Raw genomic sequence first — 27270 nt, 5'->3', positions numbered from 1 at the left:
AATTTGAGCACTACACGATGTCTGTAGAGCTGGAGAGTGAGCAATAATCTGTTAAATAAAACTGGAGAGAAATAATCATATGCCTCTCTTCTCAAATCACCTTTTCATTCTAAACTCCTAATAAAGTACAGTACAGTACTTTGTAGATTAATGGCTTTCTGAGGCTAATGATCCTTGTTTGTGTTGAGATCTATACACAATGCCTGGCTGGTCACAAGTCTCTGGAAAATGTTCTGCTCTTCTGACCAGTAAGTCCACCTAAGTACTGCATATTTCACAGATTATGCCAGCTTCTGTGACTGGAGAAGTTGGATTCTTTAGTCCTTCTCCTGATTATAGCAAACTCTCAAGGGAAATATTTGAGTTTCATAACAAGCCACAACCACTGACATAAAAAGAACTGACTCATGTTCTTCAGTCATCTAATGAAGAAAATTAGAAGGGTGAAACATTTACTTAGTAACAAGTACACAGTACAAGAACCATATAATGGTAGCATTGTGATGACTCTTCTGTAGCAAAATACATTCTTATACACATATACTTTCACTACTACACCTTCAAATGCATACTTCTGCAATCTTTCACAGAATCCTAGAATGGCTGAGGTTGGAAGGGACCTCTGAAGATCAAGCTGTCCAACAAACCCTGCTCAGCAGTGACACTTAGAGCTGGTTGCCCAGGGCCATGTCCACACAGCTTTTAAATATCTCTAAGGATGAAGACTACAATTCTTTAGGCAAGATGTGTCAGTGATTAGTCACCCTCACAGTAAAAAAGTTTCCTGATGTTCAGATGAAACCTCATGCATTTCAGTTTGTGCCCATTGCCTCTTGAGTGGTCTTGCAATGACATCTGTCAGCTTTCTCAGCACTCATGGGTGCATCCTACCAAGGCCCATGGATCTATGCAAGTCCAGTTTGCTTAAGCATTCCCTGATCTGACCCAGTTCCACCAAGCATACATCTTACTTGCTCCAGACTTTTCCCCTGGTCTTGACCTGGGATTCCAGAAGGCTAGTCTTCCAAAGACTAAGGCATAAACACCCAATTTCACCAGGCAAGATGGACAAAGACGTCTTTTCATTATCCACCAACATAACTGATATGTTGCGGGGAAAATTAACATCGTAATAGGAACACTACAAGCAAGATAGAAAAGGAGGTTTGCCTGGTCCCAGGCTGGCTCTTCCAAGTATTATTAGTTTGGGCTCTATGTTGTGTGGAGATAGCTACACTGCTCCAAAGCAGCACTAGAGCAAGTGGTTCTGCTGGACTACAGCTCTCACTACACAGCTCTCTCCATCCAGAACACAGATAATTCACAACGTAAGAATAACTGAAAAATGATTACTATCAATCCTCAGGGATAAAGGTTTTGGTAAAATGAGTTCTGAAGAGACCCTCATTTCACAATTACTGAAGAGTATATATATCTCTGTGCATCTATTTAAACATGGGAGCTTTTGACCCTCTGTCCTTCCTTCCCATCCTTTTTAGGGCAGTTCTACAGAAATCCAACAATCAAAATTACTTATCAACTGCAAAATGCGAGCTAGGAACTGAAGTCTTCTAGGAGATAAACACCTCCTCCAAGCAAATGGGAATGTATATTTTCTTCCTAGCCGATTATCTGCAGCTACTGGTCTGGGATTTTATGTCAGACATCAGTACGTTCGAAGTCAGTCTGTATATATGCAGAGCACAGATCAATTATTAAAACTGCATCCTCAGCCTTTCCTGCTCAATGTAATCCAATTACAGTTCCCTTGTTCTTCCCCTGTGGGTCTCCAGAACATCTCTTGACCCTTCAGTGTGGCAAAAAAAACTCCATGAGTACAAACACATCCATGAATTCAGCTAATGAGACAGATCCTTCAGTTCTCTCCTCTTGGAAAGAAGACAAAGAAATCTGCCAGAGTTCTTGGCTGAATGTTGTGTCTGCTTCTCCTTTCAAGTTAGTTTTGCACACTTCAGAGATTTAGAGTGCCATACGCTAAAAACAAAGAAACAAACAAACAGGGTTTGGGGTCCAAGTCCACATCTTCCCTCAAAGACTTCTTAGTGCTGGATTTGAACTGAAAACTCTAATCAGCATTCCTATTTCCTGTGAAGCGTGCTTAGAGTAGGGAATCATCCAAATGACCAGAGATGTTTCTAACCACACAAGTTTCTCTTACTTACATAAAGAAACTGATTGGAGGTCTCCTGCCACCTCAACCCTTTCTACTCATGGTGCCACAGCTAGCCTCCCATTTACAGGCAACTGGGGAGTATTTCTTTTACATTCACCATTCCCAATCAAACTCTCACTAGCCCCTCAGTCAGTAAATAACATAAGATTTCAGGGCCAACTACAACAACTGTGTGAAATTACATTTAAAAACATATAGTACTACCTGTCATATGAAATAATTTAATGGCTGTGAACCAGAGCTAGACTGGGAACAATTCTCAGTCACTCACAAACAGATGCTTGAAAACTAGTCTCCTCAATAAAGCTATCTCCCACACTTCCCGGCACAACTCACTTCCTGCTCCTGATCTGTTAAAAATAACTATACCTGAAACTTGTCACCATTTTCCACTTAAGTCACATAAATTGTGCAGGTCGCTCAATGTATATAGAAGATCTTTCTGCAGCAGTTAGTTACGTACTGTGGTAACCACATCCCAAAACTAAAACCCACAAGGTGGTAAAGTAAAAGAACCAGCAAAATCACCCCCCAGACCCACACCAGTATTTCAGTAAGTCTTATTTTACCTAATTATTTTAGTTTTGCCCCATTGAACTCCAGAGTGCACAGCAAGAGCAGAATCAAAAGATTCTTTATGTCAAAGATTGAACTACATTTTTTGCCTTTCTTTACCATTGAATGACAAAAGCTTTGGTTTTGCTTGAGAAAAGTTGTTGAAGATGCAGCTCAACAGACTTGCAAGGCAAAACCAGTAAGAATTCACATGTTCAACAGAAAGGCTGCTTCTGACTTAGAGGCAGAAGGAGATTACAGTAGATTTCTCGTTTATTAAAAATAAAATCCAACATCAATAGCTTCTCACTGATGACATTTGCTTCTTTTTTGCAGAGTATTAACTCAGCTTACCTCTATTACTGCTTTCGCTTTCTTTTCCTATTTACTTTAGGTATCAGCTGATATCAGCTGACCCTTATAGAAGAGGGTAGTGGAGTTGATCTAGGTCCTGCTACTGCATTCTGAGTATTAGAGTCCTAACAGAAGAATTACTCAAGCTGTTGTCATTTTAATCTGTGCCTTTTTCCTTGCCTTTAATGTTTCCTATGCAATTTCAGAGTCTTGATTTCCAAAAGAAATTGAGAACAGAGCTCACTATGATGGCAATAGGTACTGGATAGAAATAAATTAAAAAAAGGACTCAAATTGTTTAGTTTCTTATGAGATAAGATAATAAATACAGATAAATTTTCAATCACTCTAGGATAGTTTGAGATTTTATCTCTTTTATTTGATGCTGGATATCTGCTGATTTCTAGATTAAGAGTCATATTGTTTTTATGGAGAAAGCCAACACTGAGAATCACAGACTCGGGAAAACATTTTCTAGACAATATACTTTGTCATATTCATAGCTCATCTGATTACTTGCAGGGGGGAAAGAAGATGGAGAAAGAAGTACTAAGAGTTTCTTTCTTAACATTTTTCTCCCCCATCAATTATTGTCTTTAGGGATCAAGACACAGATACTAATACTAAGGTACTGGTAGCTTGGTGAAATCATGTAAATGCAAAAATGTATGGTGAAAATTTAACCTATTTTCTTCTTGGCAGTAGCTTCCCATGATGTGAATAACTTCTGTGGACTAACACACTGAAAAGGCTAATTAGAGACATGTATCCATTTTCTGTAGCTTAGTAATGGGTACTGTAACTTAAAATTTCTACAGCACTGATATTATACTAACACTACCAATTACTACAGTACTGCTAATCTTTTCAATGTGGGATCAATGGGACTATGTGAGCTTTACATACAGACCCATCTACATACACATATACACACCCACCTATATACAACATACACATCCATACATATGTGTAATTTAAAAATCCATGGGTATGATAGCAAGATTGGGGAGGACAGGACAATGCTAAGATTTTACATACAATTTTCAAAGGCACATGTATGATTTAGAAGTGTAAGCTTTAACTAATGGTGTAAAAAAATCCCTAAGTTATCTTTAAAAACATCAACTTTCTAAAACTTACCCATAAGCTGCCATGACATGATCCAATTGATCAAAGGTAAGAATAACCTTGTGATATAGATAAGCTATTTGGGTGGGAACTGTTTCTAGAAGTATTAGCTGCTAGGCACTACTGAGCCTCTCACTTTCTAGGGGAAGGTCATCTGTATAAGTCTAGAATTGTAGCTTCTACATTGACATATGGTGGTACCCAACATCTGTCATTACTTCTTTTATGAACCACCTGCCCTCTAAGGCTCCAAGCACTGGAAGGGCTTTCTGTTGTGAGCAGAATTGATTTGGGTGGGTGAAGCCATGAGTGGGCATGAGATTTTATTTCCTTTCCTAGGCCTGATACTGGCCTGTTGGGTAACTCTAAATGAATCATTTTATTACCACAATTCTAGTGTCTCAATCAATACATACTGTATCTTCTAATGATATAATCTACTTAACAGACTGACAGTGCAAAGTGTGTTGGGGTTAAATGTGATTATTTATTAATTTTACTGAAAAGAAACATTTCACACCTGACTGGCTTAGACTATAGCTGCCTATTCAAGTTCACTTTCATATAAGCCCCTTTAAATACAGACTAGCTATGAATAAGCCTTGCAGACACTTTCACTTCTTTAATGTTAAATATTTAGCATGGAAAGTCTTAATTACCAGAAACATTCTTCTCATTGTCACTTTTATTAACTAATAATTTGCCTAGTTATTTTGTGGACAACAGAAAAGAGGAATAACAGGGTACATGAGAAGTAGCTTGAAAAATACTTAGAAAAGGTAAACTAGTAAGGTATACATAGACTGTTCTAATACAGTTTCTTAACAAGTGGAAAGGGTCTTGGGAGTATGGCAAAGAATATTACTGCTCACCTCTTCAGTGAGAATGCCCATTTCCATTTCACTGGGAGCCTAACCTTTATTTAACTAATCAGTTATCCAGCAGGGACCTGATTAGGTCCTACTACACAGTCAAACTCAGCAAGATTCCTTGAAAATGAGCCAATAAGAGACAATGAATCACACTCATTTTTAATGCTACAAAGGACATTGGTATGCATAGTCCAGTAACTTTATGGTGAGCATAAACCTCTTAGAGGAAGACAGAGTAACATATCTGAACATTATTTTCATTGGAAAAATTTCAATTCCAACAAGACTAAAAAATATGAGGATATGAGATTTAAAAGTGATTACATTTGTGACAAAAGGCAGAGAATATACATGACTGAAATGACTGTCTTGAAAGAATGACACAGAAGCACACACAGAATAACCCTGAAAGAAACTTTCAGGAGTTAACCAGGGTCAGCTAGTAATCTTAATAATTCTTTGTATATAGTGCTACATGTCATAGTCCAGAGACTATAGTCCGGATGACATCTCACCAACCTCCTAAACTACTGTCATCTTCATTTTACAAGTGAGTAAATAGGGGTACAGATCTGAGAAAAACGCCATTGTTTAAACTGCCTGAGTGTGCTGCGAGTGGCTCCACCTAATTTCCAGAAGTACTGAGAGTCCCTATCTCCTTCTGAACCAAAGCGGAGATCTGCAGATGGTGCAGCTGTTAAAATGCAAGGCTTATCTCTGCTCCTGCTGAGCTGCTACAAGAGATCCCAGTATCCTGACACCAACCCCTTTCCCAATCACCATTAGAGTCCCTCCTTCCATAATATCACAATTATAGCTTGCTTATGGTTGTATTTCATCAATAAGAGCCAATTGACTTATGTTTCTAAGGTCATTTTACACTACTCTGGCAGCAGTAAAGGTGATTTGAATGCATATTACATTTTCATTCACTTTAGAGCTACTTTTGATTGCCTGAGTGGCATCAAGAAACCAGAGTGTAACTAAGAAGTATTCCAAGTTTCACCTCAGCAGGGTCTAACCTCTGCCACCCGGAGCTATGCACTGGAATATTCATATATCTGAAAATCATAAACGCCTCTGAGAGCAAATCAGAGATGTAAATCTAGGACTGGAGGGAGAGAGGATTTCCTCAGCAGTCCCACTGCCCTGCTGTGACTTCTGCCTAGGGTAGATGGGCCCAGGCTGATAATGTCCCAGCTGCCCCTCCCAGGGATTTGGATACTCATCCCTTGCCAGCCTGAATGCTAGACACATGATGTAACCAGGAGATAAACTACTACAAAGCCCATATAGAGAATAAAACACTTTTTATTTCTTTTTCCCCTTATTAGTTTCATTTGATGCTACTTGAAAGCTTAGCTATTTTGGAATTTTCAAGGCTTTAGAGTGCTCTGGGTCATTCGGTCAAATGTACATATTCAACCACGTAGCATTAATTTTCTATTCTTCTGCTGCAGGCTAGTGACTCACCAATATGCTTACTCATCACTTCCAGTGCTCCAGTGCCTGATAACTCTTGAATAATTCAAATATCCCCATTTGTCTAGGATGATGTTTGTCTGGAGTCAGTTTTCTGAAAGCACTGCAAGGACTCAGGAACCAGTCTTTCTGAGAAGACATAGGGCTTATGCCCCTAAAATCTTTACATGTTTTCAAAGAGTTTCCATGCCATGTACCTTTTAATAGAAAATGTATTTACACCTCATGTTTTTGTCAGTGAACCTAGAAAACTTTAACATTTTCTGGCTTTAATACTCAGATGTACTGGCCATATTCCATTGAAACAACCCATGAAGAGCAATACATGTGTCAAGACAGAATGCAAAAGATAAAATGATAATATATTTCCCCACCAAGTGTTCTTGCACATTCATGGTATTTCTCATTCCCTTATCTTGGAGGTCTAATGGATCTCAGTGTGGAATAAATAGCAAGGAATTGCTATTGTACAGTCTTGCCAAATGAAAGTCAAAGCACATTTTAAACCCCAAGAACATGATTATTCAAAGACTGAATAGGCAAGTATAGCACTGAATGCCAAATACAGGGACATAAACAAGAGTGATGGCCATTTGCATGAACTGAATACCACAAAGTTGATAAAGTTGCAGACACAGAAATGAACTTAGAGCAGAATTCTGTACTATTCTCACAAAAAACTTAACACAGTTACACTGGTCTCCCTTTGGTAGCAAATCAAGATTACTTACCATTTTTGGAGAGAATCACAGCCAAATATTCATGAAAGTAGGTGTTGATGTACAGCAGAAGGCTGGGAGTATGTGCTGTGAGAAAGCTAAATGTAATATATTCCTTGGATATGACAGCATCCACATAAATGGCAGAGCTTGAAGTGCTTGCATTTTTTGTGACAGGATAAGGTTCTTGGAAAATATACGTAACGGAAGTGCCAGCTTCAAATAACGCAGAAACCTCTGAAAGCATACATAAATCAACGGAATTTCAGCTACTGCATTTTCAGATTTCCAAGACAGGCATGGATATGAGCTGACTGCCTCAAAAAGAAAGTGCTGCAAAATACCCGTGACCCAGCTGATGTCACCGTTCCTTACTTTGGATGAGCAGTGTGTCCTTCCTTAGTCTGTTTGTGTATGGAGGCTGGCCTCTAAATTCAATTGTTTTAGTGCCAGAACAAGAACTCCACAACATGGAACAGGCCAAAATGTCTGTCAGCCAAATAAATGCTCAGTTCACCATCTTCTGACAGCTGACTTGTAAGGCAATATTCTCTGTTTCTCCTCCAGTAAAGACAATATATTTGTCCTTTCCAGTCTCCTTTGTAAACAAAGTCATTATTAAAGCAAAACATTGACCCAAGGACAGCCAGTGGGGGAAGCTGTCTTTGGTAGCTCCAAAAGAAGAGAAACATCTACCTGTGCGTGCTAAGAACCTATGAACTCATGCTTGTGTTTTCAATGAACACAGCATAGCCTGGCCATGAAATACACAGATGTGATAAGAGCAGGTTTTTTCTAATGTGAGGTAAAGTCTGGATGGTGATATCTTCAACTACAGACTGACTGCAAGTACTTTCTCCAGTAAAGCAGCTCCACCTATACAACAGCACCTACTAACAGTACACTATGTGGTTATTTGATACACCTCTCATGCCATCGGTGCCAAATCCTCAGCTCATGTAATTGAGGACAGTTCTGTGGACTGCAATGCAATTACACTGATTTGCACCAGCAGGTGATGCAACCCACTTAGTAAACCTGTTGTGTTTGTAAGATAAGGGGCAGCCATGGAAATTAAAACACTCATATGGCACCTTGCTGTAATTGAGCAGGAGTTTTGCTAGTTCATTCCAATCCCCAAAAACATGCTATCTAAATTGGATGCTCTATATTTGCCCTGCTCCTTTTTCTGGTATTGGCAATCTCTCCTATGAGCCACCAGAAAGGTTCAGTAAAGGCACATTCACCAGAGACTGAACCAGGTAAATCAGTTTTCTCCTGGATGCTTCACGCTTATTTTTTATGTCTCTTAAGTAACTTTGGATGGATTGTCACAGAAATGGCAAAAAAACATAAAAAGACTACCTCTTTTTGTCACACCATTGCTCTAAAACTCTGTAAATAAAAGGTCTCAAGGTTTTGTGAAAGTGGATGAAGCTGGATAAGGTTTAAAACCAAACAAACTAAACATTCGGATTCAGGCAGACCACTGAAATTTCAAGAGAAGAAATTACAGTTACAAGAAATTTCAGCCCTATTTGTTAATTTCTGGGCTGATTATATGCAATTGAATACAGGGATCATAGCGGGACATAGTTGGTAACTTTAATAGGACAACTAATACCATTTTAATTTCTGAGGCCATCACTGAAGTCCACAAATGGTGGCTCTAGGCTGCTTAAGATAAACAAATGCTGAACGGATAGCTGATATTAGAATGTCTTCTTGTAACATGGGGAACACCAAGCTGACATGGGTGAAACTGCTGTAATTCAGAGATTGCTAAGGACTTAGGATCAAAGCTCGCTGCCTACCGTCCTTGCAGAAAGGTCCTTCATAGGCTGAGTTGGTACAATCACAGGAGTAACCATTATACTTCTCTACACATTTTCCTCCATTATGGCACAGGTTACCATAACTGCTGCAATGCCCTGGACATCCGGGTTTAACACCAGGTGTCATTTTAGCTTTCTCTTCAAGCTCAAGTTTCTGTCCATTTAAATGCAGAGATCGAATGCATCCCAAAAAGCCCTTTTTTCTGGAAGCTGTTCCCCCTGAAAAAGAGAGAAAAAAGGACATGCATTCATTGGTGAGTCTGCACAGCAATCAAAGCCCTGAAGTCCAATCCAGAAGTCCAAATATGAATCCACGAATTTTAAAAAATACTCTCTATGTCTATGCATACAGTGGCGGAAGATGACAGATGGACAGCCCTGGAAACTAAAGGTCTCTATTTATCTTTATGAAAGGACTAAAAAGCTGTATGTGACACTTTCTTGTTGCCATTCTTCTCTTTCCTGCCTTATCTACTGCCCTGTCTGGCATTTGAACTGAAAATTCATTTGGGAAAAAAATTAGCTTATCGTATGTCTGCATATCACCTAATAGATGAGAAACCCAAACCTAAAATTATATTTTTTTTTCCCATTTATTGCCATAGTACAGAGGATAAAGAAGACTCTAATCCCAACAACAGGTGAGTTACACATGCTGATGAGTCCAGATAGCAGGGATGAATCATGTCCAGCATCAGGGATGGGCGAAGGGAAATGAGTCAGAATTTATGCATGACTGCCCAACCTGATGTTGCATGTAAATGGTTGTTGTACGCAAGAAACATGTGTTCAGGTTACAGTTGTGTTATTTATTACAATTGTTAAACATAATTGCATTTCTTCCTAAACACCGGACCTGAATGATTCTACACAAGAGGGCAGTTCCATCTCTACAACGTAACTAGTTCTTATCTGCCCAATGAAATTGCTGAAAGTATTACAATGAAGGCACTTTTTCCATAAGAGGTGGTCTCTGAGAATGATGCTAATAATGATTGTTAGTTTGTGAAAATATCACCATTTTTCTCATTGCAGGCTTTGTTTGGCAGTTGCCAATGTTTTGCTTTTGAAGATACTGCAATTTTGATTGCTGCTAAGAAATCTAATTCTGCTTCAGAAGTTATCAACATTTGTAGATCTGCAATGCTAGCTTTATTGGTGATTTTCCTGCAAAAGTAGTATGAAAGAAGCTATCTTTCCAAATTACTCTTCTATAGAAGTTCATTCTATATCAAAATGCATGAGATAAGAGATTACACATATTGCTAAGTCCTTGCAGAAGAGCATCTGTTTTTTTATAAATTGTTTAATTAAAACAAGACTTCTGCAAACTAAGAGAATGAAGCAACAGTCTGAAAAGCAATCTTACCAAAACACTATTGTTCTGCTATACCATTCTAGCCTATTTTTCTTTCTGGTACACTAATAGCAGAAATACTGGATTTGAATTAGAATAATTGAACTACAGATAATATGTGTGAGACAGGTTTATTTCATGCTAATTTTATGATACCTTTCTCAGACAAACAAATACTTTCAATTTTTCTTTAGCCAGCTATTCTTTTCAGGTGAGAAAATGTTAGCTCACTTATTTTAAAGGTTGTCTGAGCACACGAATTGGACCTTCTGCATTTGCTGCACTGTGCACACACAATCATTTTCTTTGGAGATTTTGCTCCAAAACCAAACATACCATACAGAATTTCCAATAATGTTGAAATAAGTAGAAGTGTGATTTCTCCCTTTAAGGTTACTAGTTACTCTGTTTTCTTTTGCATGGGAGGTTACCACAAATATCACAAGTATAAATGACAGTTTTCTTGCCTCTTCTCTCTGCACACATTCAAGTCCCAGTTGTAACATTTAAAGAATGAGTACAAACTATTGCTAACAATTTCACAGATGTCATGTTTATTGTACTACCCATATTCTTCCTGATCTCTAAAGCACTTCGGAAAGCCATGTAAAATAAGTTTCTCAGTTTTTCTGTCTGGAGAGTATAGGGCTTAACAGAGACCATCTAAATAATCCTAGATTCACACAGTATTGATTAAACAAATCTGTGTATTATTTGGGCATTTGAACAGTTTTTTTCTATTGATTAGAACTAATCTTTAAATACATTCCTGAGAAGCAGAGAAAAACGAAAACCAAACAAAATTCTTCCCCAAATTAGGCTTTACAAATTCTTCCTAGTCTAATAGACTGTTTGGACTGGACAATTTCATGGACATGACCTAAATATTTTGTTCAGGAAAACAGATTTTAGGATAAGCCTCAGGACCATAAACACCAAGGTTAAGAGTGTTCCTTGCTGAGTGGAGATGACAGTCAAATGAACCATGCTGTTTTATGTAGCTAAATTTTAGTGGGAAGCCTTGGGGCAAGGAATAGAAAGGCAGAGAAGGGAGCAAGGGAATAGAGAGGCAGAGAAGGGAGCAAGAAGCTCACAACTGGGCACTCACAGTATATCTTGGTGACACATTTGGCTAAATAATTAACGTTCCACCAACGCATGGAGGATGTGCTTTAAAAAGCAAAGGACTTTTTGTTGGTAAGAATTGGATTAGGGAGGCTGAAGCAGCATGAATAAGTTAGGAGCATTCTTCCTTTATGTAACTGATACAAAGAAAAGGAAAGGTCATGGGAGTATAAGAATCATAATTATTATTACTCAGGAGTAGGAGAACTTGCTATGATATTCCTTAGAAGACATCCATGTCACACTTGTTAGTCTCAAACTGAAAGCTGCAGAAAGCTGTCAGGATACACAGGGATTAATTCCTTGTCCTAGCCTCCAAAATATCCCAAAGTGTCTACAGATTCCTTTAAAAGCAACAACAGTAAACAAAGTATGCCACTTCTTTTTCTCTCTTTCTTTTTCTTTGTCTCCCAGGAAAGTTTCTCAGATATTGACTCTGGAGCATGTTACATTTGGACTGTCTACAACAGACAGGAGATCCACCCAAGGAGTCCTTGCTCCCTTGCTCCCAAGTCAAAACCAGGAACCTAAGCACTTAACTTTGCTAGTCTACTTAACATACCAAATAAATAGCACAGAAACTTCTGATCAAATGCTTTATGCATAAAATTAACTTCTTAGGATTTGTATTTTGCTCCTCTGATGTTACCAGTCTAAGTGCAAATCCTGTTCTTAAAAAAGATCTGCGAGGACTGCCTTTCCCCTCCTTATACTGGAATGTTATGGTCATGCCTTTTCCACTAGCTGAGAGGAGATGATGACACACCTCCTCCAGGACCACAGGGACATACTGGTAGACAGCTGAACTATTCAAAAAGATGTCACTCATTTTGAATGCTGAAAGCCACTGTCCATTGAAAGGAATCATTCTGCAAGTAATGTGCCAAATTGGCCTAATGCTGGGAAGCTTGGTGCAGTTGATATTACCTAGCCTGTATGTTTGTTTGGGGTTTGCTCCTACTGTAATTTTTTTAAATTAACAGAAGTAACATAGCTTGGTGCCAGGATACCCATGCTGTGACGGAAGATTATAAAGCAGCCTAAAGCAGTTAGATACTCAAGACCCCTTGAAAGAAAGTGAGAAATGGTTTTCTAACTCTTCTAGGCTGCTTTAAAATTCAAGCTTGTTTGATTTTGAGTGTGCTGGCAGTGAAAAGTCATTTCTCCTTTCCACTTTGCACTCATAGAAAGCTATCTCAGAAGCCTGCCACACAGAATCATTTAGACTGGAAACTCCTTAATCACTGTCAGTATGCAAAATGCAGCAGAAACAAATATGTTGTGGATTAGAAGGGGAGTAGGGAGTAATATTATGTGGTGCTGCTTCTTTCCTTTTTACAATGCTGTTTATGCATTTGTTTTTCAGATGGATAGAATTCATTCCACATGGTTGAGGTGTTAAATCAGTGGCTTCCCATTAGAGAATGGAATGAGACTTTCACTAGAGACAAATTATGCCACATCTGTGTATTGTTGGACTTCTGCCACTTTTTCCTGGAGCACCCAGTGACAGCATCAGAATCAGGAGGCTGCCCAGGTGTCCATTTCTTCTGAAGTCATGAACAGTTTTGGCTTTCAATATGGAACAGCTAAGGTATGAAAAAAGCACTCCTAAAAACATTAGGTTTTCTGTCCTTTTTTTTGCAGGGTTCTGTAAAAGTGTAGATGGACAACCGAATGCAATATATTTAGTGCATAGTGAGAACTTTTCACCTCTTGGCTGAGATAAAGTAACTATGTCCTAGAGTTTACTGTAAATATTAAGTACAATCAGAGAAAGGTGGAAGTCACTGCTGGAGATCCACTGGACAAACCTGTTTCTCAAAGCACGGCTACATTCAGATGAGGTACAAATTCACTTCACCAAAAACAACAGGACCTTTTCTGCACAGCTGCTACCCCAGCTTGTAGGGATACATGATGATATTCTGCCCCTGGTGTAGGGCTTTGCATTTGTCTTTGCTGACAAGTGTTCCTGTTGGCACATTTCTCTGTTGAGTTCCTTAACTGTCATGGATTTCCATGATGCAATTCATCGATTGTGTCACTTTAAAACCACCATCAATTTTGTTCAGGTAACCTGTTTATTTTGCTGAGGCAGAGAAGCAAGCTTATAGGTAAATACTGCTTTTCAGATGTGAGATGGTAAGCAGTTGAAATATCTGATATATCTGATTGGTGACTTATGATAAATCTTTCATTTTTACTCCTTTAAAAAGACACAATGAAAAATTTACAAAAGCCTATCCAGTCATTAAGCTCTGTATATTTTCTAACTGGAAACAGTACCTTGGCTAGATTTCTCTAATGCTTCTGAAGTGTCTGGCAGCCCAACCCTACTGCCTTCAGGCCTGGCCTCCCATAGAACATGTTCTTAGGATCATCTTGGCATTTACGAAGCAAGTGATTAGCAGCATGCTTCACACCAGGAAACAGAAACCTTTCACTGTGACAGCCTTAAGCCTCCCTTCTGTGAATTCTTCAGTGAACTTTCCTCTGGCTGAGCCTGTCAGAGATCATTTTAGGTATAAATCAATAGCTATGTGGGAAGGGGGTCCTGGCCATCGATGCAGCTATATCTATTAATTAACAGATTAATTCCTTATGTTCAGAGCCCAGTAATTACTGCACACATGCACAATAAGCAGCTCAAATAAATGCCCCAAAATCTTCTTAAATTAAAAGGTGTGGATACACAGGTAAACTTTATTAAAATGAATTGACAGATTGAGGTTTGTTGCAGCATTTCAGCTAAGAAAATCCATTTTATGGAAAGAATCAGTAGTTACCGTAGTGGCCCTGAATAAGCAACAGGTTACAACCCACTCTATCACTGAGAAGATTACTCGGAAAGACAGTGCTTGAATAAAGAAAAGGCAAAATTCTCTTTGTTATCCCTGATTATATAATAAAATACAAGCTGGTCCCAATATAGATTTCACTGTCAAGGGAGATAGGGAAACAAAGTATATGCAAATGGAGATTTTTAATTTATTGATTTTTTTTTTATTACTTTTTAAAGATTACCTTCAGTTAAAATAACTGTATTTGCTTTTACTGTGTTCATACTTCTCTTATACATGCACTCTATGGCCAAATAAGGGTTTTGGCAGGCGTGATTGAAGGAACAGACTTTAAGACCACACCGTCATCAAGCTTTGCCCCAGAAATTTTTATGATGAATTTGTGCCTTTTACATTGCATCTAAAAAGAGAGATCACATTTCCTACAGCAAATTACACATCTAGTGCTGCACAAGAAGAAACACTATGAATTCCTTGGCAATAAATACATTTCAAGCAATCTTAGACCCTAAAAATACCATCTAATACCATGGTTAAGCTATGGTTAGTGCTTTAAATGTAAATGCAGGAGTCTGGGTTTACTTTATGTTCCCTAGGCAGGAGTGGAAGAAGAGAAAGAAGAATAGGTCACCACATGCAAGCTCAATGATGAAACAATACCATTACCAAGGTATGGACATGGAAATACCATATATATCTACAGAAACCCTTACATGGTCCCTACCTACAAATAATTGGCTGTTGAGCTGCAAGCGGAAATGCCCCTCGGCAGGTGCCTCCAGGACCTTCTTGGGGAGGCTGTCCACCTGGAGAGAGGTTTGCTTGAGGTTCCTCTCTGCTCGGACATAGTGCCACTGGTTGTCATTCAGGGGTGTGGGAGACTGTACAGTGGCTTCTCTGGGGCCATTCCCAACATCTATGGAGAAGGTGATCTCTTTGGGAGCTGGAATAGACAAATAGATATGAAGAGGAAGTGAAATTAAATTGTGTTTTTGACATCAAGACATCTTACATAAGTATAAGGTCCATTAACTTTTATGTCAGCAAACAGTACAGCATCATTTACCTCCCATCTCCTACACAGCAGCTTATACATAAATCTATGTCTGCAGCCTCACTGTTTGATCTCTGTTGTGATTATGCTTGGCTGTGGGTACCCATCTTTTTTTGCTATAACAATTGCAGTGCTCTAGAAATAGTAGTTCTCTTTTACTTCAAAAAGTGCCAAATGCTGTACAGAAGTCACACAATGGTAGCAAAAGATTTTGGACAAATAATGATAAGATGAAAGAAAGGATGAAGGGGGTCTTTCTGCCTAAATCTTTCAAAATTCAGGTACTTAACAATTACAGAACTTGGCTGCATATGGTAGAAGAGAATCCTAGAAGCATTTGTTTGTCTGAATAAGCCTGACCCCTTTTTTTTTCTGGTGATCCAAGACTAAAAAGGCATATGTAACACACATCCAGAGATAGTAGGGCTCCTAGAAACAGGACAATAATTGAAAAACAACAGACATATAGAGGATTCCCTCTGCTGGAAGCCTGAAAGGAGACAGAACTTTTTAACATTCTTGCTACTGACTATTTTTCCTCCTCCTAAAATGCTAAATATGTCAGAAAGACCAAGACCCAGGTCCACAGACCACACAACCAGAAGGCTGCGGATTGCAAATTCATAAAAACCTGTTATTTCAAGCCCAACAAATTGGATAGGCCTAGTTTAGAAGCTGCTTCTTAGATAGTTAAGATAGGAAACACTCCATAGGGATATACAAAGATCCATTCTGAGCCTCTGCATCTGCTAAAAGGCCATTTCCCTATAAAGCAGCTGGTCTATGGAGCTTCCTTGATACAAGGCCTTTAGGCTGCAAATTCCATCTGGCAGCAAGAAACACAACACCAAACTACTAATGAGAAACCTACATTTAAAAGACTTTCCCCAGACTTTTAAGAACTCATTTCTCTAGGAGTACAGATTTAACATACATACAAAAGCTTTCATTAAACAATCCTCTTAGTAGTTTACAGTATTTGTAATATTTGATATCAAAACGCCATTTTACTTCTATATCCCTGAGAATGAAATGCAGTACACTGAAGTACAACCACATTGGAATTTGATGTGCAATTAACAGTAAATCATACCTCATCACCTTGTGATAACACACCATGACATTTACCATTTTTTAATGAATTGAAGGGCCTTGGGGCCCTGTTTTATTAAATTTTATATTGGGTATATTATAAGCATATTGTAAAATGCATAGCACTCAGTTTGTTTTTCCTAAGCTTAACAGAATTTAGAATACAGGAGTCACATTTCATGTCAAAGCCACAGTACTCTTTTGTAACTAATAAATATTTGAAGTCATCAAAACAGGAGTGAGGCAAAACCTCACTAATTAAGTCCCTGCTACTCTTCATTATAGACTGAGTAGTAGTTATATTTCAGTCACTTACTAGATTTTGAAATATTCAAGGCCCATTACAACTGTCACTGACTTATCTTGAATTAGCATCCTGTCCTTCATAGACTCTCACCTCGTAGCTGTACCATACACACCGAGTTCTCTGAACACTAGGGCTCTACCAGACTGGGTATATTACTACACAGAAATAAAAGTAAACATCAGAGTGGCTGTATTAAAATTTTCAACTAATTTTTTTCAACTAAAATTACAATCTACAGGTACATCTAACCAGTAGCTTTTTCTCTAAAGAGGAAAAAAAAAAGTAATTGAAAAAGTAATTTCAGTCACCTGTTTGGTTAAGAAAGGCAAACCTAGCTATAACTAGATTAAGTGTAATGACCAAGGTTATAGAGGGAAACTGACAGGAGACATAGATAAGTCTAGATTAATAAGTCTATATGTCTCCATCTTACCCTCTTCAGGCATCTCCCACCATTTCAAGACAGAAGAAGATATGTTCTTCCCACTTCCCTGCACCTGTCAAATTGGGCAAATACACTAAGATTTCTTGGAGGTGAAACTTACATCTTATTTCAACTCGTATGAAGTCTTTAATCCCAAGGTTTTCCAAGAACACCCCAGAGGTGGCAGTAGTTTTGAAGAAGAAGGAGATGTCTGCACTGACCTCGGCATGGAAGGTAGGGAAGTGCAGGTAGGAGGCCTCCGTGTTGAAAGAAGCGGCGTTCCAGAACTGCCCTGAAAACACAACACCCTTCTCTATAGTTAATTGGCACAGGACAGCAGCTGTGAGCTACGCATGGAAAAGCCACCTTTCATCATATAAATACATAAAACCCCCCATCCAAACCCAACAAACACAACAAAACAAAAAGAGGGAACATTCTGTACCTATAGAAATTGAGAAGAGCCAGTACTCACTGTCTCCATAGCAACGCAAAGGGCCGATTTTCCAAGCAGCTTCAGAATTTGATCTGTTTGTGTCAGTGATCACTATCTGAGTTACAGGCAAATGGTCTTTGAAAGCAAGGAGGCCAGTGTCATTTGTCCTGGATTATAATAAACAGGAGACAGATTAATCACAGACAAAATCCCCACCATTCCTTATGCAAGGCTATATTTGACAGATGCTTACTTAAGGATGGAAGGTTTTTTGCAGAATTGCCTAGAATTGTGACCAGCACACACTCCTTAAGACATATACCTGCACGTGTATGTTCTATGCTCATACATAATTCTGGCCACTGAAGACATTGTATTTGGATACATGATAACATCAGGTATGGACTGTAACTGTTTCAGCTGTGCCGATTGATTGTGAAGCTGAGGCAGAGTACTGCCATTCTGCCTGATGGGCATTAATGTAAACTGGGCTCTGCTGGGTTTCCTCAGCAGAAGGAATTTGATGTGGATCGGGTTTAAGTCCAAGTTTGCGCTTCTGTTAAGTTAGCTGGAGACAGATAATGACATTTATGCTGGCTTTATGCTTTATCTGAGCAAGAAGAGGACACACAATACCTGATCCAGCATGTAATTAGCACAGGGCAGCCAGACAATATCTGATCCAACTGCAGGATGGCTGGTACACAACTGACTCAGCACGCTGTGAAGATGGTTGGATTGGCAGAGAGTTTGGACTGAATCAGCCCTTTGCATTATATGCCTCTGCGAATTTTAGTTCAGCAACTGAAATACTGAAGGCTGATTTACTGCATTGTTGAACTGCAGTCTCTTGTTTGTGTCAGCTGGGCTTATTCTTCAGCTGCGACTAACTTACACATGGCTGCTAGAAAGGAAGAGCGAAAAAAAGAAAGATTCCTAAAGGATCATTTCTTTAGTTTTACTCTGAGTGTGCTGGGCAAATTGTTGTCCTCAGAATGCAGCACAGCATTTCATGGCAGCCGTTGGTCCCTAAGCTGATTCAGCAGCTTCGACTCTGGCAGGGTATACAGATATACATTCATCCCACTGTGCTTCATGAACTGAACTGAGTCCCTCAGGCATTCAACCCTGACCTTACCAGAACCAAACCGCCCTCTCGAGGTACATCTCTATCAATTGATAGATTATAGAGAGGAGAGTGCTACCATATCTTACATCCACAGTGATGAGTTTTTCCTTCTCCTAGCATTTTTAATCAGGGTTGAGGTCTGCTGTGCACCTGGGCACATAAGCTTGGCAGCACATCCTTAACGGAGCTCAATAGTTTTGGAGAAAGGGATCCCTACCTCTGCATGGTTTAGCAATCTGCATGCAGGGTCTGGACTCAACTCACCTGTCTGCTCAGAGGCGAAGACTACATTCTGCAATAATCCCAAATTTACACCCACTGCTCTTTCAGGCAGCTATGACAAAAAGCCTCAGGAAACAGGTATCACTTTCTGAGTGATATCACTGCCAAAGAATCTGATATTCCAGGCAGGATCCCAGACTACCTATACGCTGCTCGTAATAACACCACCCACAAACATACCTCTCATAGTTCCAGCTGTGGGAAGGGACACAGTACTTCAGCAAAGAAATAATAATCAGGAAGAACACTGCAGCTGTGCTATAACACAACTTCAGATGTTTGCTTGGCTAAGTGTGCTACTTCTGTTTAATGTTAGAAAAAATAGAAGGGATATTTTGATATTTTTTATAAAGGCTGCATACATTTCATTCATTTTTCATTGTTTCTAATTGCATGCAGCACAGTTAATTTTCTCATAATTCAGAGGGGAAAAGGAGAGGTACCCTCTCTGACTACCATTTTTTCCTTTTTTCAGCGGTTGTCTGTCATGCAGATAGTTACAGACAAAGAGCAGCAAGATGAAATTCCCAGGCACAAGGCAGAGTGATGCCTTCAGTACAGGCTCAGAAGGAAAAGCACTATGAATCAAAAGTACATGATTTCCAAATCTTTTCACAGAGGTCTCTCAGCAGCATACTCATATAGCTTATTTTATCAGCCTTTGAAAGTTAGTGTAAATGCTCTCAACAGATTATGAAACAGCTGAAACAAAAGCTGAACTATTTATTTCTTAGGAAGATAATTAAATAAGGTGCTTCAGTAGGTGGGAGAAAGAAGAGTATGAATGAATAAAAGGCAGAAAGATGCGCAGAAAGATGCACAGAAAGAGGACATAAAATATGCAATAAATACATGAATAACTAAGCTGGCATTTGCTTTAAAAAAATGAAATAATAAAAAAAATCCACAAAATATTTAAGGAGGTTCAAGGTTCCCTGCAAATTTATTTTCATTCAAAAAATAGTGCAGTCTTTTGACTAGCTATGATCAGCATTAAAATAAAAATCAGTATCTTCCTACAGCTACCACTGAAGATATCTACAAAAAAACCAGAAATGGTGACATTTTAAAGATATCTTTTCCACAACTCTGAGAACTGCATTCCTTATTAGATATTCTGTTATATTGCATGAAGTTCTTTTACATAGAATTTTATGACTCAGAGTTTTTACTAGCTATATGCCAATGTCACAGAGAACTTTAGTAACATAGCTCAACTGTGAGAAAGAAAAACATTCTAGAACTAATAAAAATATTCACTTTTATGTTAATGCTTGTTTTCACTTGAAAACTCAATTAAGTTTCTCTTGAAGCTCAAACAGCACATTTTATGTATTTTATCCTCTCACACATGATAAAAAAGAATTGTGTAAGGATAGATATTCTCATACAAGCAGATGCTGAAACCCAACGTATCAGGAAAACATTCTGCCCTTCAGAGAAAGTGCTTATGATAGGAACAACGTACCCATTGTTGCAGTTTATTATTATTATTTTATGGTGGGAAATCAAGTGTTTGATAAAAAGTCTGGAAGTTTCAACTAAGAAAAGCAGAAAAGAGGTTTGAACACACAATGCAGGCCCTCACAGGAGCTAAATTTTGAGTGTTTTCAACTCCTGGTATTCTTGAAGTTAAACTTATTTCTGACTCCATTTCTTACAAAGCACCACAATTGCTCTTCTCTTTACCTAGTGCATGATGGCAGCCTCTCAAATACAGTGTATTATGCCTCAGAGAGGAGTGTCTACCTGTAAAATAATTTCCCAGAGGCACTGCTGTGGCACTACAAAATACAAATATTCCACATTTTGGACAAAACATTTGGAATTTTGCCCAAAGGGGGCTTGGGGATCACTTGACTGTTCTACAGTTTTCAAATAAAAAGTTTTTCGTTGTACGTATTTTAATTTATCAGTTCACATATGCTTAAAACCAGATTCTATTTGGTTTTCCATAGCTGCTTCTCTGGTTAGCCAAAACCATTACTTTATTTTTCTTAGCAGGTTTCACATAGCACTCTGTGGCCTCTTCCACCAAGCAGCCTTTTGCACCATGCTATGCCCCCCCTCTCAGTATTGAGAACTACAGGTTGGTCCTGCCTGCAGGAGGGTCCCGGGGGGTGATACTCCTTGGCCAGGAATGTAAGTTAAGTCCCAAGTTCACAAAAATCAAAGCAGGTTTTATCCCTTTCCTTAAAGGAGTCCTATAAATGCAGAAAATGGTATAAATATATTACTAAGCTTGGGAAGTAGACTTTCTGCTTATCTAACATAGCACTCAATTTGGCACAAATTCAGATGAAAATATATTTCAGAGGGTGGAAAGCACCCTCAAGAAACAGATGTTTCTCTGAGTTCTTTGCATAAAGGGTGGTATCAATTTGTACTTCCCATAAGCAAAACCCAAACAAAACAAATCCAATAATGCCCTTTACATTGAAAAACTGAAATATTTTTAGTTATGGGTATTAAATACAGTTGCATGTCATCTATTTATCCATGTCTGAGGATTAATGTCTGTATCTACCCAAAGGACTTCCTCAATAAGCTATGAGGCATGTTACACATCAAACAAATGCTCTATTTGTTTGGGCAGAGGGGCAAAGGAAAAAAAAATTCACTGCAAGTGCAGCAATGCTAAAAGTGATAGTGCAGCAACTGGATACTTCGAGATGTAGCACAGGTAGTCTTACCTGTAAATGAAAAATAACTATTTTGATGGTAACCTTAGGAGACTATTTTTCTTCTTCCTGGCTATTAATAAAAGCATGGTCAAAAAGTTCTCACTCTATGGTATCCTAACAGTATAAACGATCATAAATTGGTAATCTCTAGGTTGCTGTTTCTGTATATTTTAAACAGATACTAGAGCAGTGGTGCCATTAAATATAATTTATTCTGGTATGATCCCCTGTTGGTACGTTTTCTTCTCATACATTAATGAAAACTGGTGGGGTCTAAGCCTCAGTAGCTCAGATATTCAGTACAGATTTTCATGAATACAGTACATTTGGGGAAAAGAATACTATCATCAGCAGATGTCAATGAACTGCTGAGGAAAGGGCTAGTGAAACAGACTTCCATAAGAAAAGTTTTGTGCCCTATGCAGGACGCATCATTAATAATCCAAAGGAATAAATTTTAATTGCTCTCTTACCCACTATCTGCATCCAAAAATGCTTTACTGGGTACAATAACGCAGAGTACAGAGTAAAGAAAAAAACAGCAGCAGAAGGGGACATACCTAACAGTTGAAGGCAAGATGCAGTGGCTATATTTTGTTGAATTAGAGAAGAGGTACAGAGAAAGAGTTTGGTAGTGATAGTAATGAACTGATTCCTGACACCTCAGGGGCCTGCTAGAGTCAGCTCTCTGCAGGCAGATTTTCCAGTTTGTTGACAAATGCAGTCATGAAGGCAGATATCCAAGACAGCTCTATACAGCCAGGTCACCTCCAGCAGGGTTTATTTATGAGCTCACAGGCTCTGTGGAGCTGCCTCCACCGCTTCTGGGGAAACGGATTCAGTGCAGGATAGTGGCTGAATGAACAAAACCTGTCAAATCTGGGCTTGTCAGTGTCTAGGTTTCTCTCTCCTGCTCTCCTCAGCCCTTCCAGTTCAGCATCCTTGCTCTGGCACATATTTGCACAAATATAACTCATCCAAAGAGGGCTTCATTTGCCTCCATGTGGCATTACTTGTCCCAACAGTTAACTATTCTCAGTGTTGGGGAAGGGGAAGAGAGAGAAAAAAAACATTTTCTGAACTAGACTTAGCTTCAGCTTGTGGCCACTGGATTTCTATAAATCTCCCCATCCACTAGCAAGACCTTTCAGCAGTCAGGAATCTCTCCTTTTTGGAGGCATGCATTAAGTCATGTCACGTTTAACACCTTTCCAGATCCCTTGCTTGAGTCAGGGTGACAACTTACGTCTCTGCTTCCTCAGCAGAGGTCTTCTCCCATTCTACAGCAAAAACCATGAAGATGTTCCACTATCCTGCAGTGACAAAATTAGCTGTCATCAAACTGTAGGGTTTGGAAGTATGGTGAGTAGCTAGATGGAAGAAGATACTTTTCACTAGAGTGCTTTAATAAAAAGAAAGGTGAAAAATACAAAAGCCTTCCCCACACAGCATACAACCTATTATATTTCTGTTCATCCAGAGGAACTCACTTGGTGTCGAGTAAGAGCCCAGAGATAACAGCTGGCTCAGATGTCTGCTTAGATATCATTTAAAACTCAGCATGCCTAGAAGTGTGCATTTTGTACTGGCAAACACCTGGTTCAGGACTTTTTTCAGGTCTGTTTTCTCCAGTTTTCCATTTATTTTGCTGCTCTGAGAAATTAGTAGCTTCTTCTGCACCTAAGACTGAGTCTAGGGAAACCAAATAAAAAACCTATGCCTGTTTCCTCTTCAGGACACTCCAACTATTCTGGTGAATTTCTACCTCAGAGCTGCAGTGAGCAGCCTGGTTTACGTAAAAGGAGTGAAAATGGTTTTCTGGTTTTCCACTCTGCAGCACCCATTTTATTTCATGCTAAGGCAAATAAATGCATCTATTCCTGTCTTGCTCCTTTCACTATAATGTATAGCAGGTTAAAGTCACAGTTCAGATCTTTGCAGGTTTCAGATTCAAATGCTCATTACGTATCAGGGGGTCAGTATTCTAGCAGAAAAACACAAAGCTATCTTCAAAAGGCATGAAATTTCTTATGTTTAGAAACTCTTTGTAAAAGTCAAGATTTTTTTAGCTTTTAAAAAGGCAATCTGCAATTTAGAATACTACCAAAGTCCAAATTTCAAATGGATTTAAAACTAAAACAAAACACCTGAATCCCCAAACCAACAAACAGTAGGCAGGTTAGCTGGGGAAACTTCTATGCATATCCTGTTATTATCATGAAATCAGGAGAAACAAGTAGCTCTGTGTGCTGCCAAGCTAATGAAGCATCATTTCCAACATCTCTCTCCCATGAGGGTTTTCCAAAATCAAATAAAAGTGTATGCTTCCTTAACTTCCTTCTTTTGGGTTTTAATTGGCTTTTTCCCCTCAGCCTGGTATAAATTTTCATAGAATGTAATTTCTAATACTTTTGAGATTTCTCCTTCTCTGCTAAAGATGTTTGAAATGTGCCTGCTTGTTCAAAATCATTGGGTGTGGGGTGAAAATGGAGATAAACATCCACAGCATAACTCGCTTAGGTCTCATTTCCTTTGGAGGCTCAGCTGAAACATTATAAAACTGCATTTAGCTTTCACCTTGAATTTGTTAGTACAATCTAGTAGTGCACTGTCCGCCAATCTCAGACTACAACTCCAGTGGTGTGCCAACATAACACACCCTGCTCCACTTTAGTAGCTCACTGAAAGGTGAAATCTGGATTATAAAAAGATCCAAGCCCCAGTAATAACAGATGCTTTTCATGCTCATGCGCAAACCTCACCAAATGCGTCTGACAACCCAGCATTAAAGAAAAGACAGATTAACATGCACAGCCAGGCCCCTCTTTAAATATCTATACAAACCACATTCATAAACCAACATTTACATAATGATCTTCATGAAGAAATCCCCTTATGGCTACGATTTTTGAAAGTGAACAGTGACTCCAGGGATATAAAGGATCCAAGAGAATAATCACACTGTCTGGAAATCGAGCAACCAAAAAAGCCTCACACAGTGACAAGTCATTTCTGAATTACTTTTTTGGTTTTAAGACCCCTTACAGCTCCTTTCTGCTCATTCTGTTTTAAGTGAAGGTTTCACAGGGATAATTTGGTTACTATTTCAAACACAGTAGCCTGTTATAGCAAGACATTTCTTGTCTACAACCATTATTCATAATTTCTGTATTACTCAAGGTTAAAATATCTTTATTTTTAGAGAAGGGGCAGCAGCTCCTATCAGTTAGTCCAGAAGGGAGAGAGGGTGAAGCAGAGTCTTCAAATGCATTTTCAGTGTTTCAAATTACACTTTTAACAACACTCATCTGGCATTTCTGTCCCCTTCAATACAAATATGGAATTAATTGGAAAGTTCACCAACTAGCTCTCAGCTGCTGGACAGTCTCTGAAGGTAAAGATGATGGAAGAAGGTTGTGAGGGTGCTTTTGTAAATTCATGCAGCAGACCACAAAGGTCCAAACCCAAGGATGACTTTGAATGCTCATGCTGTAAATCTAAAACTTCCTATGGAGACTGAGCTAAAGCATACAGAAAACAAAGGAAGTCTTTCCATTGACTTTAAAATGCTTGGGACCCAATGTAAAATAAAGTTAAGGCACATACAGATATACTGTTTCATAAGGAAAAATTGAGACTTTTTTGATAGAGCAGATTTCTTGTTGTTTAGCTGTTTGAACCTGAAATTTCTTGTCTATGCCTGAATTTTCTGCTCTGGTGTATATCCATGTACCAGCCTCCTAGAGCCTTTATTCATGCAATGCTCCAGCTGAATCAATGGAAACTTTTAAACAAGTAGAACAACTGGATTTGGCATTGAACAACAAATATTTTTTTAAAACAACCCATCTCAGCAACCTGCTTCAGACAGATATCATGTCTTTGTTTCAAATAAGAAATTTGAGATGAAACCAGAAGTCTAAATTCTAGTTTGAATCTCATTTTCATTTGACCATAGTCAAGCCATTTGAGCTTCCTGAGCCTTCTTGCCCTACTTCCTACCCCCACCTCTCACAAAGATACAACTATAATCACATGAAATTTATTACCATTCTTCTCTATCTGCGTCACAGTTGCAAAAATATCTCATATCCAGACAACTTTCTTCCAGTCCACATGCACACTGTTGAATGCCTGGAAGAGATCCTCCCCAGTAAAGATGCTTTTCATTGGCACGGCCAACCCACCAAGCAAATGGAATTCCATCTGGATGAAAGGGAAACAGGGAGGGGGAGGAGAGGAAAGAGAAAAGAGACAAAGAGAGAGAGAGAAAGAAAACTTGATAAGCAAATTGGAATCTCCTGAGAAAGAAAAAGAGAATGGAGGTGGACACGTTAAATAATTCTGAAAGAAAAGATGCAAACTACAGATGAAGTAACAAACCATAAACTTTACCCACGTTCCATTTTATGGAATACATGTTGAGAAAGCAACAGCTCTATGGTAATCCTGTTTGGTTTGAAGACCAGATGTTTTCCCCATAGGGTTCATGTGCCAATCACCCATGAGAACTTTGGCACAGTTCAGCTGTAAAGACTTTTACCATGCAAACCCAACACCACTGTCTGTACCAGCTGTGTGTAGTGTTTTTGTGTAATGTTAGAGGGAAAATTTGACCACTGAAGGAGTCTGACAAAAAAAGTCTCCTGCCATGACTCACACTGCACAGCTGTCTTAAACCACTCACCACTGGCTAAGGATCTCTTGCAGAGTCAAACAGTTATGAAGGAGACTCCAGCTCTTACATCAAGATTCTTTTACCTTAAGGCTCACATATAATGAGCAAAACCCTTCAGAAATAAAACACAAACTGAACTATTACTATGGGTTTAATACAGTTCCTTTCAGAACTAGAAACCAAAAATTGTGCAGGTTTCTAAGGCAGCAGTCCAAGAGTGGAATTTGCAATTGCAAAGCTCCATAAGATATTAAACCAGGTAGGAAATAAATGGGGAAAAAGATCTCCCTATTTGGGAATTAATGTGTCTCTGTGAATTTATTTTCTATCTACAGGAACTCCAAGATCTGTGTATTTATATAAACCAAGACAGATTTTGTTTAAATTTCATAATCTGTTATACATCAAGCATTTAAATTTTACCAGTCAGATACAGTAAGTAAATTAAGATGTAATAAAATCCACACATTAATATTTTGCTAAGACTGACTTTGTCTTCCAGCTCACTTCCAGGTAACTTTTTCATTGACTTCTTAATCCTTAAATCAAGAAATGTAATCAGTTACACACAGAGGCAGATGGCAAAATTTAGCAAAATTGACATATCAAGACTTTTTGATCAAAGGAGTTTGGAAAAATAAAATGCACTGCTAATGTAGAAAAATGTATCAATTTATTTTTCTGCTTTACTAACATTATTAGTAGGGAGTATTCCTCATTATACAAAGCAAGAAAGTCTAAAATATGAAATGCAATCAA

The 27270-nt window shown here is 38.7% G+C and overlaps 1 protein-coding gene across 2 annotated transcripts in view; it reads right to left on the bottom strand.

Moving 5' to 3' along the window:
- Nucleotides 1-27270, bottom strand: part of CNTNAP5 (contactin associated protein family member 5) — a 311837-nt gene that overhangs the window by 34775 nt on the left and 249792 nt on the right. For both annotated transcript variants that reach the window (XM_030487762.1, XM_030487761.1), the window contains 6 exons: nucleotides 25883-26039; nucleotides 17778-17905; nucleotides 17424-17594; nucleotides 15150-15368; nucleotides 9119-9358; nucleotides 7317-7541 (listed from right to left, as the gene is read on the bottom strand). In XM_030487762.1, the coding sequence (XP_030343622.1) occupies nucleotides 7317-7541; nucleotides 9119-9358; nucleotides 15150-15368; nucleotides 17424-17594; nucleotides 17778-17905; nucleotides 25883-26039 (1140 nt within the window). The remainder of the gene's footprint in view (nucleotides 1-7316; nucleotides 7542-9118; nucleotides 9359-15149; nucleotides 15369-17423; nucleotides 17595-17777; nucleotides 17906-25882; nucleotides 26040-27270) is intronic.

Source organism: Strigops habroptila, chromosome 5 (assembly GCF_004027225.2).
Source record: "Strigops habroptila isolate Jane chromosome 5, bStrHab1.2.pri, whole genome shotgun sequence".
Lineage (NCBI taxonomy): Eukaryota > Metazoa > Chordata > Aves > Psittaciformes > Psittacidae > Strigops > Strigops habroptila.
This window is presented reverse-complemented; position numbering and strand designations above follow the sequence as displayed.